The sequence below is a fragment of the Micropterus dolomieu genome, linkage group LG16 (genome assembly GCF_021292245.1).
Source record: "Micropterus dolomieu isolate WLL.071019.BEF.003 ecotype Adirondacks linkage group LG16, ASM2129224v1, whole genome shotgun sequence".
NCBI classification, from domain to species: Eukaryota; Metazoa; Chordata; class Actinopteri; order Centrarchiformes; family Centrarchidae; genus Micropterus; species Micropterus dolomieu.
The window spans coordinates 4,076,497-4,100,090 of record NC_060165.1 but is presented as its reverse complement, the minus strand read 5'-3'; the positions used below and the strand labels follow the sequence as shown (position 1 = coordinate 4,100,090).

The 23,594-nt window shown below is 41.4% G+C and overlaps 2 protein-coding genes across 3 annotated transcripts in view; one reads left to right on the top strand and one right to left on the bottom strand.

The window, feature by feature from the left end:
• psmc2 (proteasome 26S subunit, ATPase 2) overlaps nucleotides 1-5,028 on the top strand; it is a 6,739-nt gene extending 1,711 nt beyond the window's left edge. Inside the window, exons 5-12 of the mRNA XM_046072371.1 lie at nucleotides 1,293-1,424; nucleotides 1,535-1,607; nucleotides 1,712-1,807; nucleotides 1,979-2,143; nucleotides 2,232-2,319; nucleotides 2,477-2,679; nucleotides 3,982-4,078; nucleotides 4,753-5,028. Coding sequence (XP_045928327.1) covers nucleotides 1,293-1,424; nucleotides 1,535-1,607; nucleotides 1,712-1,807; nucleotides 1,979-2,143; nucleotides 2,232-2,319; nucleotides 2,477-2,679; nucleotides 3,982-4,078; nucleotides 4,753-4,910 — 1,012 coding nt within the window. The 3' untranslated portion in view covers nucleotides 4,911-5,028. The remainder of the gene's footprint in view (nucleotides 1-1,292; nucleotides 1,425-1,534; nucleotides 1,608-1,711; nucleotides 1,808-1,978; nucleotides 2,144-2,231; nucleotides 2,320-2,476; nucleotides 2,680-3,981; nucleotides 4,079-4,752) is intronic.
• On the bottom strand, nucleotides 4,998-23,382 carry slc26a5 (solute carrier family 26 member 5). 2 transcript variants are annotated; one of them, XM_046072361.1, is made up of 19 exons: nucleotides 23,288-23,382; nucleotides 23,146-23,175; nucleotides 21,182-21,487; nucleotides 19,071-19,210; nucleotides 18,481-18,591; nucleotides 12,563-12,744; nucleotides 12,140-12,304; nucleotides 11,781-12,016; nucleotides 11,399-11,546; nucleotides 10,484-10,597; nucleotides 10,287-10,364; nucleotides 9,739-9,834; nucleotides 8,683-8,789; nucleotides 8,411-8,480; nucleotides 8,206-8,298; nucleotides 7,218-7,322; nucleotides 6,801-7,001; nucleotides 6,616-6,670; nucleotides 4,998-6,001 (listed from the first exon to the last, which is right to left on the bottom strand). In XM_046072361.1, the coding sequence occupies exons 3-19, from the start codon at nucleotides 21,337-21,339 to the stop codon at nucleotides 5,877-5,879; spliced, it is 2,184 nt and encodes a 727-aa protein (XP_045928317.1). In that variant the 5' UTR covers nucleotides 21,340-21,487; nucleotides 23,146-23,175; nucleotides 23,288-23,382; the 3' UTR covers nucleotides 4,998-5,876. The 2 variants fall into 2 exon arrangements, with proteins under 2 accessions (XP_045928317.1, XP_045928316.1); XM_046072360.1 differs by lacking the exon at nucleotides 23,288-23,382 and having other exon boundaries at nucleotides 23,146-23,277.
• Nucleotides 23,383-23,594: the final 212 nt, after the last annotated feature.

The window sequence follows — 23,594 nt, the reverse complement described above, 5'->3', positions numbered from 1 at the left end:
GTAGTTCTGGGCTGATTTCTCACCTTTCTTAGGATCATTGAGACCCCACGAGGTGAGATCTTGCATGGAGCCCCAGTCCGAGGGAGATTGACAGTCATATTTAGCTTCTTCCATTTTCTAATGATTGCTCCAACAGTGGACCTTTTTTCACCAAGCTGCTTGGCAATTTCCCCGTAGCCCTTTGCAGCCTTGTGGAGGTGTAAAATTTTGTCTCTAGTGTCTTTGGACAGCTCTTTGGTCTTGGCCATGTTAGTAGTTGGATTCTTACTGATTGTATGGGGTGGACAGGTGTCTTTATGCAGCTAACGACCTCAAACAGGTGCATCTAATTTAGGATAATAAATGGAGTGGAGGTGGACATTTTGAAGGCAGACTAACAGGTCTTTGAGAGTCAGAATTCTAGCTGATAGACAGGTGTTCAAATACTTATTTGCAGCTGTATCATACAAATAAATAGTTAAAAAAAAATCATACATTGTGATTTCTGGATTTATTTATTTTAGATTATGTCTCTCACAGTGGACATGCACCTACGATGACAATTTCAGACCCCTCCATGATTTCTAAGTGGGAGAACTTGCAAAGTAGCAGGGTGTTCAAATACTTATTTTCCTCACTGTATCATCCTAAATGGCAGCAGATCTAATATAAAACCATAACTGTGCAAATATATTTTGTTACACTGTAGAGAATAATGCAGTTGAATGACATCACTTTTGACAAAGTGTACCCCACTCTCTCTTAAACACCAGTCACGTTCTGAAATCTACAGGATAATCCAGTTTATTTTTCTATTTCATTAATGATTAAAAACTCCTGTCCATCTAAAACAACACGTTACTGGCTAAGATAAATGTGTATTAGATTGTACTCTGCATGGAATAATGGAATTTTACATGACTTTTCCATCGTCCATCGGCCACCATGCTCTCTAAATATCTGCAGCGGCCATTGAAAACCCATATCGGTCGACCACAACTGGGTACCCTTTTAGACATGTATTTGCTTTTTATTCTGTGAAGAAAGTCACTGTATCTCCTGGCTTTAGCAAGTGCTTAATCATCTCTCCTACTGCATTCATCTTAAAACATTGCGACTGTATTAATCATCCTCATCAGAATACTAGTATAAAATATATTCTGCCACACAAACCACCTTAAATATTCTGCTCTGAGTTTTTTTTAACCACGTTCCCTTCCAATACAGAAGACATCTTTGTTTTCATATTTGACCTTGTACAGTATATCCGTTTGGTAGTCCCAAATGTTTGTTTCTGTGTGTTCATCAAACAGATGCACAAAGATCATCAACGCAGACTCTGAGGACCCCAAATACATTATCAACGTCAAACAGTTTGCCAAGTTTGTGGTGGACCTGAGCGACCAGGTGGCCCCAACAGACATCGAGGAGGGCATGAGAGTCGGGTGAGGCCGAAGTTTTATTTAAATGTCTCCAGTTTGTTGTAAAAGTCCCATTTTTGTGAGATGACGAGTGAAACAATTTGCTAAATATAGTGTCCCTTCTGTCCTTCCAGTGTTGACAGAAACAAGTATCAGATCCATATTCCTCTACCTCCTAAGATTGATCCAACTGTCACCATGATGCAGGTATGAATCCGCTAATTATGAGAACACACTACTAAATTACATATAACACAAACTGCTGTGATGGGTTCCACAATAAGCTGCAACTGATTGTTCTCATGCTGTAGGTGGAGGAGAAGCCCGACGTGACCTACAGTGATGTTGGTGGATGTAAGGAGCAGATTGAGAAGCTGAGGGAAGTGGTTGAGACCCCGCTCCTCCATGTGAGTGTCACAACATTTACAGATTGAAATGAACTGTCCGGTCATGTTCTGTAAATAATCATTACCTTAGTTAAGTTTCCACTTTATTATAGTGTAATATAACAGTGAGACAAGAGACATGTCTCTGGCCTGACTGATCAGCCGGTTTTTCCTTTTTGCTCAACTCACCAGCCTGAGAGGTTTGTCAATCTGGGTATTGAGCCTCCAAAAGGTGTGCTGCTGTTCGGGCCGCCCGGCACTGGAAAGACCCTGTGCGCCCGTGCCGTGGCTAACAGGACCGACGCCTGCTTCATCAGAGTCATCGGCTCCGAGCTGGTCCAGAAGTATGTGGGAGAGGTGAGTACAAACGTACAAGGCAAAGAATAGCAGTGGTGTAGAAACTGAATCCCACTAAACACTCATTTTGGACCGTCTCTGTTTGCAGGGAGCCAGGATGGTGCGTGAACTGTTTGAGATGGCCAGGACTAAGAAGGCTTGTCTGATCTTCTTTGATGAAATTGACGCCATTGGAGGTGAGAATTGCCCCACTTTCTTTCATGTGTTCTACCTATCGTGGAATTCTGCTTGTTACTTTTTGAAAGCAGTGTAAAGAAAGTAAACTGAATATCTTTAAAATGTATATGCAGACTGCAGTCTTCCACAATAACCTTTTGTTGTTGAACCTGCCAGGTGCTCGTTTTGACGACGGTGCTGGTGGAGACAATGAGGTCCAGAGGACTATGCTGGAGCTCATCAACCAGCTGGACGGCTTCGACCCTCGAGGCAACATCAAAGTGCTGATGGCCACCAACAGACCGGACACCCTGGACCCGGCCCTGATGAGACCTGGACGTCTGGATAGGAAGATTGAGTTCAGCCTGCCTGACCTGGAGGTGAGTTAAATGTTCGCGCTCGTCATAAATTGACCTTAAAACTGTCGATGTGGTTAGTACGGGTGTCACCATTTGATTTAAAGGTTCATCTGAGAGAGCGAGATGACGACTACTACTACTTCCTACTTATTCAAATGCGCGCTGTGGAGCTTCATACTTGTGTAGCGCCTTTCTAGTCTTTTTTTGACCACTCAAAGTGCTTTTACACTACAATGTGTTTTAGTTACACATTTATACAGGATTTACTAGCGAATTAAAGGACACTTCGACATGCAGCCTGGAGGAGCCTGGGATTGAACCGCTAACCTTCCGATTAATGGGCAACCCGCTCTACCTCCTGAGCCACCCTTCCATTTTGGGCTACTGTAGAAGCATCGCGTGCAGCATGGCGATTGTCCTATCTACATACACCCGCCGTTATGTAGCTAGAAATGGCTCATTCTAATGTAACAAAAACTTAGCGGTTCATTATGTGAGGTCTTTATACACTACTGAAAACATGGTTGTGTATATTATATTGCATTTCAATCAATAGATCCTCCTTAAAAAAAAGTCTGCCAGAACAAATAAAACATGAGCTTGCAGATTTGTCTGGTTCCCAGGCTGCTGGATTGTTAGACTAATCTTGATTTGTAAAGATAAACAGATCATTGGTTTTGTTTCCTGACAGTTGTCATTTACATTTTCAAATTCTTCCTTAAAAACATAGTCTCCATGGTATCAAGTGTGATATAACTGCCATATTTTGGGGTATAATGTTCCACATTATGGCCGTATGTTAAAATCATTTATTTCAAATGTAATGACAAAAACTTATTTCACCAGTAAAGTGGTAACAAACTGTTTAAAAACCAAACAATAAGAAGAGTCACCAGATGGCAGAAGGGAACTTTACAACAGCTTGACTTTCCAAAAAGCCACCAGCCCCCCTTTAAGGAATGAGGCCTTGTGGGTAACCTGAACCCTGATATGTGCCGTAGCGGGTTTGTTGTGGAAAGTGCATCTCTCCCGGGGCCAGCTTGTTGCTGCAGTCACAGAAACGTGCTCTAAGGAGTATTTTAGTTACTGAAAGGCCGTATGTTGTGTTCACAGTCACAGAGCGTTACTACGGCGTCCTCCTGCATTCTTTACTGCAGAGTTGTGTGAAACGCTACTTACCACAGAGTCAGAAGCTCCTTTCAATTATTGATTTTGAATTGAAATCGTGACACACACTCTGGTCAAAATGTTATACTGTGTGTGTTTGTCTCCAACTGTTTTTCTTTAATGAACCCCTAGCCTCACTCATGTTTGTGTTCTCAGGGTCGCACACACATCTTCAAGATCCACGCTCGTTCTATGAGTGTGGAGAGAGATATTCGCTTTGAGCTGCTGGCTCGTCTCTGTCCCAACAGCACCGGTAAGACATTCAGCCCATCTTTCCCCTTAATCTCTTAGCTAATTCATTTTTAAGAAAAAACAGTTTTCATATTTCCTGTTCTGAAATTCCATGCTCACCTTAACACTGATCAAGCTTTTGAGAAGTTTATGATTCTCAATGCTTCTTGTGTTGCTTATGTGGGACATTGACAGCTAGACATTCCAGATAAGTTACAAGTAATTTGTTCACTAGTGTAGTATTGATGTGTGACCACAATGGTGCACTGTAACAACACCTTGTCACGGAAAGGATAAAACTTTTCTTTTATGGGTTGACACAATTCTCCTTATTTTTAAGCTAAATAAACCATTTTTAACCCAGTGTGTCGTCACCGAGCTGAAAACAGACGTTTGATTAGGTCGTGAAAAGTTCATGTCTGGGAGATGCTTTGTTTTATTTTCCACAGGACAGAGATGATGATGACTCAGGGGAAATCTTAGGGTTGTTTCACCTCATCTAGCTGATTACATCTCAGCTATTTATAAAGACAACACCATCTCTATAATTGGCTAGGAAACCCTGCACAGTAGCTGTTCTAATGCACCTAGAAATCTGACACAGAAACTAGAGGCTGTTGCTACATCAGTGACTACTACACAGTATTTCCTGTTCGTTCTGTAAGCAGAAATTTAATGTTGTCCGTTTCCTGCCAGGCGCTGAGATCCGCAGTGTGTGCACAGAGGCGGGCATGTTCGCCATCAGAGCTCGCAGGAAGATCGCCACCGAGAAAGACTTCCTGGAGGCCGTTAACAAAGTCATTAAGTCCTACGCCAAGTTCAGTGCCACCCCCAGATACATGACCTACAACTGAGTGCGTGTGTGTTTCAGTTTCCACTTTGGCTTTTTACTGTCAAAAGATGCCGAGAGTCAAAAAATATTGTCCTTTCTGTTGTCAGTCTTGTTTGCTTGAAAATAAAGTTTATTCCAGATTTGAGTCTCTTTTGTTAAAAGTTGCAAAATAACCACATATTAACTTTAAGGCATCCTGTGTTATTAAATAAGGGCACAACATCTTTCTTTCAATAGGAATACACTTGCGCTAAAACATCCTGACAGATACAATGTAGACTCAAACAGCAGTGCAAATGTACTGTAACAAACATAACACTACCATTTGACCAATGATGGTTCTTTAGCTGGTTTAAATACACAATTCCACAGAACTGAAATGTAATCAAATTCCATCAGTACACAACTTCAGTCTCAGTAACCATAAACATTTGATATCTGCATGATAATGAGAGGCAGCTTGTCTGTTTCCACCACAAACTGGACTCATTCTACAGAGGTCACTTGGACCAGAGAAGCAGCAGCATACTTTAAAATTTACTTCTCATAGCAGAGAAGTAAGAACCTAAAACAGAACTACAAAAATACTTTAAAAGTGCAACTCTAAACAACCTCCCTCCAGAGAGGAGGCAGAGGATTAAGGCTGTAGGAAATCAGCTGGAAACTCAATTCTGAATTTCTGATTGGATAAAAGCCTCATTAGACTGCCTTGTGTCTCGCTGCCCTGATCACTTTAAAGTGAACAAGGTTGTCAGACTCTTGAGTCCTTAATGAGGGAAAGACATCCACCTGGGCTACAAGCACTCTCCTATTCAATAGTTCATCTGTAGTGTGATGCTGGAACGTCAGTGGAGCCTTGCATCGCTCCTACAGTTGGGTGCGGGAGCTCCCATACCGGCTGTCCAAGTCAGGACCTCCCCGCTGCAGTGATTTGTCCTCGGTTACAGGCGTTCTGTGTTTTCAGGTCCTTTCATTTGGTTTGAACAGCTTATGGATGCTGGGAATTTGAGTGTTGGCAGTGCAGTACAGCATCATGAACGGTCGGGAACACCATCTCCGGGGTCATGACCCCGGTGAAAAACTGTAAAGTGTCCAGCTCGGACAACAGGCTTCCTTGTAGAGCAGAACAAAGATACAAGATCAGTCAGAGCAGACGGCAGCGCTGTTCTCATGCTACAGTATTATGGTGAAGCTAGGAACCTGATCACAGCCCACCAGAAGACTATGGAAAAGATTTGGCTTGACCAAATTAATCCTAGCTAATTTGTATAAAGAAATTCATGAATTTATATTTAATTGCACAATAAGGATAGATTGATACAATGCATTACAAATGAATAAAACCAGACAAAATAACATCAAAATATAAAGCAATCACAATCAATTGCAGCTTACACTCATTCATATAAATGGGATGGTTAAAAAATCCTTTTTTTTAGCCCCGTGTAAGAAACTGGAGAATTTAGTATATTTGGACAATATTAGAGATCAAGTTTTCTTAATCAGTCTGCAAGACAATCTTGATACTACTGATATAAAAGTATCACCATTACTTCATGTCATTATACTATAAACATGGTGTGCAAGTCAAGATATAATCATCCAGGCTATCTTAAAAAGGCAACTGCAGGGACTTCAGATTCAATAAATTACAGTACCAGTTACTGTGTTTCCGTTGACTGCAGTAATGCTTTATACAACAGAGAAAAATCAGCATGATTACTTACTGCTGCAGCCGGCTATGACCACTTGAACATCCACTGCTGCATACTCCTTAATAACCTGCGGAGACAGACGCTGACTTACTCACTGAGGTAAAGTCCTGAACGTCAGGGTTCCTCCTGCAACATGCACTTTCCTGAATTGAAATTTTTCGTTGCAGTGAACCTGATATTGTAAAAAAAGGAAGAACCTGTTTGATGGCTTTGGCTCCCACAGAATCAATGAAGCTGGCAGGCGTCCAGTCCAGGATGATGGAGTGAACCGCGCTTAGAGGTTCAAGGAAGACGGGCTCCTCTAAGTCCGACTCGCTGTGTCTGTCCTGGCTGTTCTTCTGCTCCTCTGCCACGTGGTTATCGGACAAAACCTCGTGGGTCACTCCGTCATCCTTATACTGGAACCAGTCAAAGAAACAAGGTTGTCATTTTTTAAGTATGTGCAAGCTTCCTATATGTGTAAGAACTATGGTTTTCATAGACTAGATCAAATAAATGCAGTTTACCGCCAGGCTCTTTACAGGATTTCTCCGTACAGAATCTACGAAATTCAATCACTACGACAAAGCTGACATATAAATGCACAATAAGCAACTAAGGAGAGGAGGACTCACCTTGGCATAAACCTTCAGTGGAAAGTAGTGGTTGCCATTTGCTTTCGCCATCTGTTTTTTTCTAGCTTTCCGGACAGCTTGTAAGTGCTCAGGGTTGACTCCCGTCTGTGAAGACATCATCAGTACTAGCAAACATGAGGTACCACTTTCAGAAAGGTGCGTCTTGTTAAAGAATTCTGACTGATTGCTGCAAAGTAAATCTAATGATAACTTGTACATAGAGAACAGCAAGGGAGTAAAGCAGTTATGTTTTATTCTAACTCCTGCATGTCCTTCATGGCAATGACCAGCTGCTAATGTTTTTCCTGTTTGTCCAGGACAACAGCTGTTGGATCTCACTGACTCCTGGAGAGCCCAAATCCACCACCACAGTCCCTAAAACCAGCGTGGCATCTTTAAATATCCTAATTGTTTTGTTAAATGGGTGATTGCCAACAAAGCTCGTGGTATTACTCTGTCTTTTAAATGTTGACAAGACAGGAAAAGTTTCGACTGTAGCCTGGTTGAAGGAGGGTGAACGCAGTCACTTGGTGGAGCTTTTTTCTCATTCTCCCAGGCAGCAGTGGAAGGCCTGAGTATTCATTCATTTTCAAAAAGTCATTTTAATTGTACCTCAACTTTACTGAGGTACAATTAAAGTGAAAAGAATGATTATTATTAATGATTATCACTAAATAAGATATCGGCACCCTGAAGCCACAGGTTGTCGTCTTCCTCTTTTCACCACTCCTTTTGTTGCCGTCACAATAAAACTGTTAGCTTACATCCAAATTGTTTTCACATTCATATAATTACATGTCTCTGGCTAACAGTGATGAAAACCCACATTAGAGCCAACGATGTTTGTCAGTTTTAGATTTCATTAAACCTTTCACAGTCTGTTTATAACCAAATCAATTCCATGGATTGTTTCTACTATTTCTCTCCTCCACAGATTAGGTTTCTACACAGTGCTTTCTAAACAAACACACATAGTAGCTGGGATTACCTTCTTCTTGAGGGTGTTCACATACAGATCACTGTTAGCAAAGTAGATTGAAGAGTTGGAGTGGAAAATCTTAATCCCCTCATATTCAGCCACCTGGGAACAAACCACAAATCACAGGCGTTCAGAGTTCACGCCATCAGGCTCTGTGTGAATTTTTCCGCCTGGGTTCAATTCTGTGTTTTCCTCCTCCTCATAACAGACTCACCTCTTCATACTCATCCACATCACAGTAGAGCCCGGTGCCTGGAACGTGGCCCAGGACGGCACTTTTAGGGCTGGAAGACAAGGTGACAGGTCAGAAACACTCGACCGTTTAACTTTGACACAATTATTCTGTTCACACGCATGGAGCGCCAGCAAAACCTGCCCACACAAATGTATTCACATGCTATGATATATAGTCTTTATTCAGTGATTACAGTAAATAATGGTGAGGAGTTAACAAAACAAAGACAAGCAGCAGCCCTTTATCAGTACCTCTGTGTTCTGTAGATGACTGTTAGTATGGCGAATGCGACGGCCACCAGGAGGCCGTATTCCAGACCCAACAGCACAGACGCTAAAAAGGCTACCAGCCAGATGGCCTGGGAGAGAAAAGGGAAGAAACAGAAATAAACTGACATGAGGTATTCCAGCAGATGGTAAATACAAGCACCTACATCCTCTTTTCCTCATCTGAGAGGGAAGAAACTGGTTGTGTTTGTTATTTTGTCACACATTCACAATATCACAGACGTGTGATCTCTCAGTCATTGTATCCATTGACTTCAGTAACAGAAGAGATGAATCACATTTAATCTGACAATGATCTATTTGTTTTTTTTTTTAAATCACACACTTAGCACTTTTAAAAGTACAGTTGTTCCTTCTAAAAATTGTCGAGTCACAAGTAAAAAGAATGCAGTTTATCCTGTTTGTGCAGTATACGCTGTCACAGGCATTGACTGCTTAGACCCTACAATTACCTCTCCCAATCCCGTAAAAACACAGATGGACGTCAGCCCACACACACAGTAAGGAAATTAGGCCCGGATCAGCTAATACTGTTTATCTGCCTCCAATTTGTGTTAATCTGATTTAAAGTGACAGACTCCTAAACGAAAATGAAAATGTGCTCTCAATTAATACATTCAAAACTTTAACTGCTCAGTTGATTTAGCACCAACATTTCTCTCCTGGAACAGTATCCTTTTATTGCTATGGCAGCAATGCACATTAATGTGTACATAAGCACCTTGTAAAATTTACTGGGACTGGTTAACTCACCAAAATTCCCCTTAACTACTCTACACAGTGTAACATTATTAAGAGTGGAGTCAGTAATGTCTTGTGTTCCCATTTTCTGACTAAAGACACAGTGTGTCTTGCTCATGGTGTCAGTCTGTGTTGAGAGAAGAGCTCCCTACCAGTTGAAATCAGGCCTATTCAGAAACCGCAAGGGAATAAAAAATGCAGAACAAGACCCTGGTCGATTGTTTAGTCTTCAGGTTGTCCCTGGGACGCTACGACGTGAGTTTGATATGACAGACTGACCAGTTCGAGCTTGCTGGTCCTCCACAGAGTAGGAATGTCTCTGAACTGTTTGAACATCCCCAACAGGTTCACCATGATGATGGCAGCCAGCGCTGTCTGGGAAACAGAACAGAAGATAGAGCCACATGAGCAGAAAACAATACAGAGACACGTTACTCAAAGCTCCTGGTAGTCTTTTGATCTCATCAGGAGATCAAAAGACAGAGCGGGTCGCACACTAATCAGAAGGTCAGTTCGTTCCCCGGCTCTTCCAGTCTGCACGTGTCCTTGGGCAAGATACTGAACACCAAATTGCTCCTGAAGGCTGCGCCATCAGTGTGTGAGTGTTTGTGAAGGGGACATGCAGTGTAAAGCGCTTCGAGTGGTTCTTTTACACGAAGCATTAACTCGTTTTTGAGACTTGAATTCTTTATCAGTGGAGCGGTCAGCCGCTGTTTGTTCAACAGACTGAAGAGAAAATAAAAATGTCTGTGGCTCGGTGTGTGACGCCGGGCTGTCAGACAGGAAGCTGGTAGCTCTGCGTCATCAGCTCCGACAGCCTCACCCACCTGAGGGAGCGTCTGGAAAACGAAACCAATGGCCACCACCACCAGCAGCACCACGAGAGACGCCAGCAGCCCTGCAATCTAAACACATACAGCGAGGACTGTGTCAACATCAACTCTCATTTCATTTATGGTTTCACAACACCAATTTAGTCCAGCGAGATAGTACAATCGCTCCTGTAGTGGAGCTGGTGCGTTACCTGCGTTTTCCCACCAGTGCTCTCCTGCACCAGGCTCCTCGACATGGAGCAAGTGATGGTGAAGGTTTGGAAGAAAGAGCTTATGAAGTTACACAGACCCAGGGCAATCAGCTCCTGAAAGCACAACAGCACAAAGGCTGGAGTTACAGTGACTTCTCACACACGGCATTTTCCATACTATACCAGATACTTTAACGTACAGCATAGTGACTGAAATTACAATATTTACTGTTTCACACCAAGCCCTACTTATGGATCCATGTGACTGTGTTTGCATGCTCCAGTATTCTTATCACTGGGCAGCGTGAACCAAAACAAACCAAATACAAAAAAAACAACACGGCCCTTTGTTTCCACTGTGGCTCAGACCAAACAACTCGGTACGTTTACGTGCACTCTGGTCTGTGATCAGATTTCTCATCTACGTTCAACCTCATTTTAGAGGCGTTTCTTGTTATTACTTTATTAGTGAGTAGTTTTTGGTGTGTGTGTGTGTGTGTGTGTGTGTGTGTGTGTGTTGACTGGCATCGCTGTGAGGGACAGGCAGAGCACAGACTTTTTCACATAGCACAAATGCATTTAAGTCAGATTTTGGTTAAAATTATTTTAAATACAAAGAATGTATCACTCCGTATACTGATATGACGTCTTTGTCCTGCGCACGATCACATATAAAAAGCCGATTAGAAACCTGGTTACCCATAATACATGGAAAAATCAGCTTTCCCCAGGACAAAGCTGGGGAAAACAGGTTCTCTAATCCCCTACCTCAATTACAGAAAAGAACCCAGTTTCTCTTTTACATGACATTTAAGAAATCTGCTTATTAGAGGAGGTGCATTGCAACCTAGTTACTTAAATGCATGTAAACGCACTGATTGTCAGGTTTGCAGCTCCTCAGAGGTCCACGCTCACCTGGTTGCCGTCCACGCTGTAGCCGTGCTTCAGGGCAAAGGTCTTGGCAAGCGAGATGCCAATTGAGAACCCTACAATTGCTATAGCGATGGAGTCTGTGATCAAACTGGGTAACAGAGAGAACTCCGGAACGACAGGAGGGAGAAGCCTGAGAACAAAAAAGAAAACACTTTTAGTACGGCCACGCCGCTGTGTAAATATTTTTCTGCTGTAATGTTATGATGGTTCCTTCACGGCCTGATGTGGCGAAGAAGAAATGAATACAATTCAGATATGAAACACAACACAGAACTCCCAGTTTTAAAATCCCATGACTGAAATACACCTCTCTCAATCCTGCGCCAGAAAATCCACCAGACAAAATGACGATCCAATAACCTACCCTGTTGGTATTGTCCCGACTATGTCCACCTTATAGTCCTCTGATAAGGCCAGGCCATACGAGAGGCTGGTTGACACGATGACCACGATAATCTCTCCAGGAATGGGAATGGGCAGTTTCTTCTTAAAACGCTCGTTGAGGTCTTTGATCACGTACAGGAAGACGAGGCACACAAGTCCCATGATGAGTGTGGTGACATTGGTGCTTTTGATGTCACAGAGTACCGCAATGACGCTCTGGGGCAAGAGCAATAAGAAATTGATGTTTTACATTTACCAAACATACAACAAAACCAGACTTCATAGGCTCCTCTTTAACTCTTTCCCACCAAAAACCCTCCAGAAGCTATTAAAGCTCACACGAATAGCAGAGAGGGGCCCGCTGAAGCGCTGTGTTTTCACACCCAGCAGGTACTTTAGCTGAGAGACGACGACGTGCACGGATGCTGCTGTAGTGAAGCCTCGCACCAGGGGCTCTGTGAGGTAGATCGCCACAAAGCCAAACCTGAGAAGACCAAGGACAATCTGTAAGAAAGGAAAAAAGATATTAAGAAAGCAATAAAAGAGGTAAGGGGATAAGAACACGCTACACAGTTTTGTTTGAATAAAAACTAAAGAGGTGGATACATCAACAGGGATTCAGAGAGCCTGCTGCTTTGGGTAAACAGTGATTTTTGAGCGTGAGAAGATTTGAGCGAGCGGCATCACTTTACTGCGATGTTTTGACACTGGAGGAGGCTGAAGGCAGATAGACTAAAGCAACAGCAGCTTTCAGTGGCTGACCTGGATGATTCCCACCAGGGTCGTGAGCACAACGGCCACCTGCACTCTCTTGGCATCACGAGCCTCCACGTTCAGGACGTCAGAACCGTTAGTTCCGTTGGCAGGAGGGAAATAAAACATGTTGTCGGGGGCCTCCCTCACTGCAACACCCCCGATCATCAGACTTATCACCGCAAAGGTGCCTGCAGATCACACACACAAACAGAACAGCTTCATGGAAGTACTTTCCAGGTTGGTTTTGCACAGGACTATGATGTCCACTAGCGTTGACAACGAATAGTTGAAGAATCGAAGTGAAAACATGCACCTTAAACTGTGTCTGTGGGTCTGTGAATACACCCTACCTTTTACAGTGAAGCCAGCTGCTTCCTGTTGTTCATTTCAGTTCAGTACACTCTGAGAGTAAGCGGTGAATGAAAAAAACCAGACACTACGATTCACTATAGCAACAGCTAAGTCCAGTGGACGTATGACTATAGTCATGAATGGAATGACTTTGGGTGGACACTGTTAATATTTTGCACTGTTTAATCCAGTAGGTGACGGTAATGCTATAAAACACCAAAGAAGAATAAGAATTTAAAAAAGGCAACGTTAAGTTTGCTAGCTAGCTGTCAGTTTCACCACTTACCAGACTTACATTTCCTTGATGAGATGATAAAGTGGTGGAATCTGGCTGTGTATTAGGCTGTAGCCTACATTATATTTTAAATATATTTGTTCAGCTTTAATCTGACAGGGACAAAATACTGATAATATGTCAACTGAAGATGAAAAATACCTATACCTCAAAAGACACAGAGAAATGATTGTAAGCTCACTTGAAAAGGGTGTTGAGGTTATAATACAGAAAATTTTATATTTTGAACTTTTGGGTCTTGGCTCAACAGCATTTGGTGGTTTATTTCAGCTACATCAGCAAATGTGGTAAATTTAATCAATGTCAGTGAAGTGCTGTTTACGTTCTGACCATACACAGCTTAAAAAGCTCACTTTCTAACTACATTCTACGGCTGCACCATGATCCTGCTCCCTCAGAAATATTAATATATCATCTCAAATATTCTAGGAGTTGCATTCCAACAGTGCAACCAATCACATCATGAGTGATAGAGATAATTATTCATTGATCCTCCGTGCCTTAAGTTTATACAGCTTTTTACAAACTGAGATTACACATTATGTGCACTAAACATCTTAGTGGAATGCTCTAACAAACGTACAGGTATCTCGTGTGCATAGAGTCACTGTAATTAAAAAAAGAACATGCAGAGGTTTTATTGTGACTTGATGCCGTGTAATATTTGAATGTGAAGTCAAAAACCGCTGCTCAAAGAAATAACTGACAGCACATAAAAGCGTTAACTTTAGATAGTCCTGAGTAACAAACTTATATCCAACTGGGATTTAGATTCTGACATACTTTCTAATGAGGAATAAGAGTTTCCCCTCACTTCAGGGTTAACAAACTAATCTAGACTGAGTTTTTTTTTACTAAAGCCGCTTTCTGAAACAGGGCCCAGATCTTAAAAAGGTTGAGTAGGTTTGGTTTATCAAATCCATTTGTCAGGTGGACTTAAAATGTTACAGCTGACATTTGAGATTACTTGGAGCCCTTTCTTGGAAATCAAGTAGTCAGATGGGTGAGAAGGGGGGTGTCACACAATTTTCTTGCTGTTGTAACTTATGAATCTTTAGATATAGTTAATTGAGCGGACCCCCTGGGACAGAAACGACAGTTTGAGCTCATCATACTGTTCTTGGCACAAACTGTGGAAAGAGATCTAGCTGTCTGAAAAGGCCACTAAAGACCACCGTTCATTAAGACCAGGATAAACATTAACACATTTAACAACATGGGGTGGGATTAGAACACCACATGAAATAAATTTCCTCAACATACTGTGCCAAAGCCAAAGGTTGACGGTACTACAAGATGCCATACTGACATTGGCAACAGTTTTTTTCCCACCACCAGTGCTAAACATACAACACACAGCCACGGGAGACAACAAGCAGCAGAAGGGAGCAAAAATGAAAGCACAGTACTAACACAAGGCATTTCAATGAAACATCCATATTAAAAGAAATTGTAGCACAGTCAAACTCTGTGTTTCAGTAACAGATTTACCTTCAAACTGTGACTGATGTATTATAGGGCTGAACGATTAATTGCATTTGCGATCTTATTGCGATATGATAAAATGAGATTTTCTAATCGCAAAGGCTGCGATTACACTCTGGTCACATCACACCCAAGAGGAAAGCAGTCTGCAGAGGAAGCATCAACTTCACACGTTACGCTGTACCTTGATTTCTTGTTATACAACAGCCTTAAGCTTGACAGAAGCTGACACTACAGAAACTTTAGTGATGTATTGAGCGCTTACTGTATAACACACTGTGGTGAACTTCTTGTGGTCTGTAGGCCGACCTGATATTATATCATTATTTAATGCCACGACTTGACTCAAATTATCTTTCTCATTTTATTATAATTTGATATTTCTTCTCCACCATTGCTCATAATAATAATTAAAGCATCACCTAATTTCATCATAACACAGGCCTGGCCCACAAGAAAGAACAGTGTATGTTTAATCTATCGAATACTGTGTAGGTCATACTATACACTGATTTACTGCTTGTCCCTTTTGAATAATACAGAAGGTAAATAGCTTAAATTAGTGCAATTAATTGCATATTAAATCGCAATATTGGTTACAAAAAATTGCAATTAGATTATTTTCCTAAATCGTTCAGCCCTACTATATAATATGTGTAAAGAGGCCTGGTACCTCCAATATTCTTTCCCAAGCTGTGACCTTATAACAAAAGTACAGCTAGATTTTGGGGTTTCATGCCAATAAGGTACACAAACGTAGGTCAAGCTAGGGTTTCCACTGGAACATCAATGACAAATGTCTAATCTTAATCAGTTGCCCAGACACACAGTCTCTTTTCTTATCAGTGTTGGCCTTCACTGCAGGAAAACGCAGCAGAGCAACGCCAAACCAAACACAACAGTCCTCTGTCAAACATCATCATGTCTGAAACATGGACGGATTTCACCTTAGCCCCACTTAAGTCCAGACTTAGTGCTGTACAGTATCAAGTATCATACACTAAGTGTGTGTGTATTCCTCCGAGTGAAAATGCCATCTTGCCCAGCGCCTGAACATCAGGCCAGTTATTCCCCCTCGCTCTCTGCCAGAAGTAAAGGGATCAACTTGCTATCAGGCGAGATTTTTGGCAGAGGCTATTTTACAGCGAAGTCAACAGCTTCCTGTTGGTGATGTTAGATCAGCTCATGTGTTCTAAAAGGTCTAGCAGCTTCAGAGTCGTTTGTGCCCATTTGTCAGATGGACTCTTATCTTAGGAAAGAAAATAGCCGGATAGATGAGATGTTTTCACTCGTATTATCACATCTGAGTGAAAACATTTCCTCCACATGACATCTCATTTCACCTCATCCTATGGATCAGCCTGTAACTTGTTAATCTTCAGATAGTTAACTGAGTTGATAACCAGAGCAGTGGCCCCGTGTGTCTGGGACGGAGGCAGATTTAGCTGATCATACTGTTCTTGGCGCTGACTGCGGAGAGCAATCTGGCTGCGTGAAAAGGTCACTGACTGACTACCGCTTAACCTTATATCGACCACTGATTTAGAACATGATAAATTCCAGCAAACACAGGATTAGGAAACTACCAGAATCATTTTCCTAGAAATATTATGCCACAAAGGTCTGTTAATCTTTATCATTTTCTAGATTGATGGCACATTTACTGTTAAAAACAGGACGAAAACAGGGGTTAAGACAATGACAGGAACTTTCCTTTCCTGGAAATATTGGAAAGGTTGGCCAGGTGCCAAAGCTTGGGTCATCCCAATATTTAATTTGTGGAATTTTCGCTAAACCCCACCGCCAAGCAGCGATAGTCCAATCATATCTTAGGAATCAACTATGCACTGAAGCTTTACTAGTGGAACAACATCAGTAACATGAGCCTGCAGCAATAAATCAGTTCCAATTCCACTGAGGCATTTTTCAGCCGGTGCATACAACTGATTATAAATTCTCCTCTGTATAGCCTTACTAAAATTAACCTGTCACAGCTCTGAACTTTAAATTAATATGAAATGAAGAAATAAAAAAGTCTATAGACAAGGCACTTTAATTAAATAGTATGGCCCTTCATATAGAATGAAAAGTAGAATAAAAGATCATCTAGGCAGACAACACAGAGATGTAACAATACAGTATAAGCTCCACAGCAACTGCAGCCACAAACACACATATCAATGCAAAGGACAGAACCGCGTAGTGCACACACCAGAGATGGGGACTCGAGTTTGAGACTCGGACTCGAGCCCGACTTCAGACTCAACTTGAGACTCGTTCTTGGAAGACCTCAGACTCGACTCAGACTCGAGGTGCGGGACTCGTGAACAATGTTTATTTTTTGGAAACGTCTGATGAGCTTGCTGTTATTCCCCCATCTAACGTTAGCTTGCTTCTTGCTTCACGACCTACCGGAGGTTAACTCCGACTGTCATTTGTTATGAAAAGATGAATGAGCGTTTGTTTGCTTGCCAAACTTGTGGTGGTCGATTAACGTAATCATTTACGTCCCGTTGGCTGTCATCATGCTAATTATTAATGCTGGCTGCAAACAGGTTACAGGTTTATTGTTGATCATGTAAAGTTACAGTTTTATTTAGTTAACGTTACACTGGGTTTGACAGTCGGGAGGTGTTTTGACTTACAGTAGTAATAAGCTGTCATTAATTGCATTGTACATTACATGGTTGTGCTCTGTAAATACAAAACAGGTTACAGTTACAGAATTCCTTATAGCCATGCAGTTTTATAAGCAGCTGGATTGAACGCAGCAGGTGATACAAAATTCATTATAGTGACTTGAGTCTTGACTTGAACTCTAGCTCAAAGACTTGTGAGCATCTCTGGCACACACACATAAACACACAATGCTACGCAATGCAGTGGCTGCTGACGCTCTCAGCAGCCTGAAAGTCCTCCACAGTCTGCGTTAGCATAATATAACCAGTCCCCTCAGCCTCACACACCTCACTGAAGGTAAAAATTCCTAAGTGAATGCAAAGGTCACCGGTGGAGGATTTACGAGCATTTTAGCATACAGCCAGACCCAGTGTGCACCTGTGCGTACTGTTGCAATAAACCAGTGATTGATTAAGGATGCAACCTTTTTTTTTTTAACTATGCAGAGGTACAATGACACTAAGCATAACCCATAATGATCCGTAATATTATCTAGAGCTTTTATGTACTATTCACTAACTGCTAGCTGTTCCACACCCCTCACACCCCCTGACACTCAGCCAATCAACATGTGTCAGCTGAGTGTCGTCTCTCTGGGTATGGAGGTCCAGAGTTCTGAATTTTAAAATCTCAGCCGGAGAGAGCGTTTTCAACCAACTCATGAAGCTAACATAAGCTGACAAGCAACTGATGAAATCTGCCAGCGAGAGTTGTCATTTCAGCCACAAAATCAACTGTCCCCAGAAATGAGAAATGAGAAGCTGCTTTTGTCTACGTCAGTCTAAAAACAAGGACCCATTGTTTCTACACAACACACATTTTCCTTAAGGAGGATTACTTAGAATTCCACGTACTAAATCTGCTACCATTATCATTGTAAACTGCATATGTGCCGTGCAGGAACAGAGAGCTTGACAGGCGTAGCAACAGTAACTAAGAGAGCAGGCCTTTGGGAAAGGTTAAATGCAAAATGCATTAACGAAACCTTTTGTCATATTTGACATACATTTGGCATGTTATCTTACAGAACAATACACACAGGGAGATAAGCTGGCACCAGATCTGGCTTGTAGGAGGAGATTTATGGCCAGAAACGTTTTAATCAATTTCTCACCTACGGATATGTGTCTGGATGTGCCAAAGAAGGTGTACAGCAGGACGGGGTAGAACGAGGAGTACAGACCATAAACTGGAGGCACAGCAGCCAGCATAGCATAGGCTAGACCTGTGGAGCAGAGCAGAGGGAGAACGTAAATAAACCCAACAGTCCCAGAAGCCAGGGGATTGAAACACAACCTCCGAGCTACAGAGATAGCAAAACAAAGACAGCATGAAGCTGAAAGCAGCCCCTCAGGAGTTGGCAGCTGGCCCTTTACACTATTGTAGCTCTACAGATGACTAACCCTCAATTTTAACTTGAGGCTACTACAAAACCTTGGAATACATCCCACTGCTGCTGGCTTCATCAATCTATAAACGGTAGTGTTTTTAAGGTTGCAAACATACAGATGGCTGACAAATAAAGTGTCTCTGTAAGAAGTTTTTTTTCATCACAATCCTCTAAAATAGCTTTACTCCTCCCTGTCATAGAGCACTCTGTAGCACTCCAATGCAGAGATGAACACTATTCTTCCAAAAATGAATGTCTGAAATGTCTGAAAGGGACTGTAGACTGTGGTGCCACTGGGGCTGCAGGGCACTGACCTTGAGGTAGCTGCACAACTCCTGTGCTGAGACCTGAGATCACGTCTGAAAACAGGTACTGCTTGACTGGATAGGATGGCAGCCATGTTAGAATTGGCAGGAAGCTAAAAACTGCCGCCTTGGCCCTCTTTGATGAACACCTATGAAAGAAAACAAGTAGATTAACTTCTCAGTTTGTACTAAATTAAATAAAAAAATTGACTTTTCATGCACCATCACAGAAAATGCATCTTTTTAACTACTGAAAAGCTTTTCCTGGAATCCATGTTTCATCAGCGATAGTTCCTTATCAAAGGGCATTTTTGGTCAGCTAAAATGTGACACAACATAATCCTCTTCCTTACTAACGGAAAATAATCTTGCTTCACTCACCTGACTCCTGATGACCTGTATACCCACAAAGTTAGCACATCTTATTGGGTGAACACTTACAAGACAATCACCCTGAGCGAGATGGGAGGATTACGCTTAACAAGGAACTAAATGTCAGAAAGAGAACTATAAAATGGACCAATGATGTCAGCACAGGACAATATTCGTGTTGTTTTTACTGCCGTTTACTGATTTAATGATCGTAAAGAGAGGTTTAAACCAGTAATATACTGCTCTTGAATTGTTAGTCACTCATTGACAGATTGCGTCAGATAAATGCTAAAGACCACATATATTTAAAGATATAGATTTTTCTATAGTCTAATTCTTGGGTTAACACAGCCACATCTTTAGTGCTAACTGCAAAAATTGTAAAACCTGGTAGACAGCTCATGTTGTTAAGGGAAAAGTCACATACCAGTGCGGAGGTTGTCTGCCACCGATATTATCTACCTCTTTTGTGTTTTTGTACACTGCGAGGGAAAATTTATTCTATCAAAAAGTCCTGATACTCTTCTTCTACTCCCATCAAGATTACAGGACACACCCTAGAATAAAACCACAAAATCTGCTCTTTAACCTTGTCAGGCATTGTGTCATTTCACATCCAAACACTGAGTCAGACACTGAGTCAGTGTTTCACTGTTCAAATATGCATAAAAGGCCAGAGGCACACACTCTTGATGCTCATTAATTTTGTTAATCGTATAGTGTCAGATTAGCCCGTGATAGTGGTGAATTTCTTTGAGGGTGCGGAAATGATCACTTAAATAAATCAGTTTATCAAGTCAGCTGAAAATGAACGAACAATCAATCAACTATTTTTAAACTTTAAGATCAATTTTAAAGTAATTTGACAACATTAGTTCCTGTTTATCAAATATCTTTGGACTGTTTCTCAGACAAAACACAAAGTTTGAATGTGTCACTTTGGGCTCTGTAAAACTGCAATGGACATTTTCACAAAGACTAAACAATTAATCAGTAACAAAAAGCCGTCTTCTAGAGCGCCTTTCTAGTCTTCTGACTACTCAAATTGCTTTTCACTACATGTCACATTAACCCCATTCACACACTGACGGCTGAGGCTGCCACGCAAGGTGCCAACTGCACATCAGAAAGGAACTTCTCAATCATAGACTGACGGCACAGCCTTCAGGAGCAACTTGGGGTTCCGTATCTTGCCCGAGGTCAGTTCAACATGCAGACTGGAGGAGGGGATCAAACCACCGACCTTCTGATTGGTGAGCGCCCGCTCTACCTTCTGAGTCACAGCCACAACAATTAAAATAGTAATGAATCAAGTGGATACCTGACACTTGGATTATATTACAATAGCCTATTGTTCAAAAGTTGTAGATTCAGCTGTTGCACCATACTTTGTATGCTGTACGGCTGCATTTTTTCATTATCAATTCATTCGTCAAGTGTCTCTTCTAATAGCTCGATTTGTCTGACCAACAGTTCAAAGATATTCGATTTCCAGTGAAATTAAGCTAAGAAAAAATAATCTTTGACATTTTTGCTTCAATTTTAAAAATATTGCGATATATTGCAGTTTATTACCTTTTTTTTCAACTTCAAATTATGTCCCCAAAGCAACTGATTTTATTATTATAGTACCATAAAGTAAAATTCTTGTGTACAATTTATATAATAAAAGATTCGATACTTGGCCTCCGTGTATCGATACAATTATTTGCACAAATCCAGAGGTAAATTCCTCAGTGTAAACTTACCGGAACTGGTGTGCCAGCCTCTGTCGGAGGGTGGTGGTGTTTTCTTTGCGGTTGAGAAGCTGCGACCGGATGAAAGCTTCATCATAGACCGGACGTTCGATCCTGTACATCAGCTGTGAGTCCACATCCTCCCGAGCTACAGCTTCTTCTTGCTCCATGACAGAGGCAGGAGGTCTGATCGCGTTGAGTCACAGTGAATATCTCTCCAGCGCAGTTTATATCGCCCTCCCTTTCTTCTCCATCACTGTTCTGGCCAGTATTTCTTCATTCCTTTAAAAGCTTCAACTTGTCTGTCTGCACGTCCTCCTTCCGTTCAAGAGGCAAAGAAGACAAGATAGATATTATTCCAAAACTAACCGGTTTGCCTTTTGGTTCCCAACTTAAATGATAACAGGAGTGGGAACGATGATATCCAACCAGGCCTTTGTGTTTGTGCATTTTTGTGGTGATAAGAGACTGCAGTTGGATTTGCACGGCTGCCACATATTTGAGTAAATGTTTTAACAGAGTTTTGGCAAATATTTGGCCATTTTATGCATGTACATGGGTTGTATTAATTGTGATCTATTGTTGGGACAAAGCTTGCTGTACAAATTCATATGGTGTAAAAGGTTAACATGCCGGGCTTCATAGCGGAGAACACTGGCCTTTGTTGGTGGACAACATTTCTCTCAAAAGTCCTTGCAACCACATACTTTCATTTCATTTCAACATCACTGGAGCCAAGAACATTTTTATGAGGGTAGCCTAAAGAAATATCGACATGTCCTATTTGTTTTGTACCGTATTCTGTTTGTAAAAGAGTACAGTTTGTCAAGTTTGCCTACTGCATGATGTCAATGAAGGAGGTGATATACTATAGGCCTATAAGTTGAATGGGGAAAAAATCATTATAATGATGATAGTCACTGTGATGCTATAAAGTATAAAGTGTCTATGTATGACTTTGTAGTGAATGTACAGTACCCTTATATCTTGTGATTAAGAAAAGCCATTTAAATTTACAAGATATATGTGTGACGCTAACAACATTTAAAAGGCAATGTTTAGCTTTTTAGGTAAGATTTGATGTAATCCTATGCGTTTTGTGCGATATTTAATTATGATGATAACCTAAAGACACATCAACCTGTCTTATTTGTTTTCTGTATGTAAAAGAGTACAGCGTCAGTGTCTAGCACATGATGCAGTCTCCAAAGTCAGACAACCAGCATGCCAACGAAGGAGGTGATATATAAGTTGAATGGAAAAGAAAAGCTGTTGCTCAATATTAAAGTTTAGAATACGCATTTCTGGATCCATTTGTAATATGTGCAAGATAAATGTGTGACGCTAACAACTCTCAAAAGGCAATGCTTTGCTTTTTAGGTAAGATCTGATGTAATCCTGTTTGTTGTGTGATATTTAATTTTTATGTTTAAAGCAGTCTCTTTGTAATGTCCAATAAAATAACTGACCTGGAATTTTATTGAATGATAATAAACGCAGACATTTGTTAAGTGTTGCCTGTTACAATAACGTTATACACAATCTGCCCCAGGCGCACATCACAAAGCATATTGTGCTATTTTTTAGTTGTCATTCGTGCTTATAAAATGCTTTATATATGACGGTCCATACTGTCACTTGGTAACATAATGTGCATTGGTAATGTAGAACCGACTTATCACTTTTCCCTGTTAAATCAACTCTGACGCACAAACAGTTGAGAGCGTTGAGCTCCTTTTCCGTTTCATCCCCTTTACGACACGTTAGCTAGCTAACACGATATTGATAAAGGTCGAACAGCGACCTAAAACATTTTTAATGTGAGAACAAAATTAATTAACAGTAATGTTCGCGTTAATAACCGGTGCCCAGCTGTACGTTACTATCCTCGCTGTGACAGGAGAGGGGTTTTTGTGCCTCTCCACAGTTCAGCGTTTAAGCTAACATAAAGATGCTAGTAAAGAGCAGGCTCTTACCTCCGTGCTCCTCCAGCTCCTGTGGGGATGCTGCCGGATAAAAGGACAGGATCAATGTATCAACTGGCCTCTTTATTAGTTGAAGTTTAACAAGGGTAACGTCCTTCGAGGACACAGACAGCAGCAACCTCTTATGACTCACCAGAGATAGTAAATATCGAAAGGATGTATTACTCCATGGTGAAATTCCGTTTCACCTTCCGGTTTGCAATGAAGGGTGTTGATCTCCACGCATGCGCTCTCCTCTTGCACCAGACCAGTTTGTAGTCCTAAACGAGGATTTGAACCATGGTTTTCCTTTTCTCCACATTAGTTTCAGTTTTATATATTTCTTTCTATATTATTATTTAAGAATGAATTTGCTGAATAACCTCTGGAGAATTACAATCACAAACAGCTATGAGACACACAGACGGAAACATCATTCGTGATCATCACTCTCAGGGTTT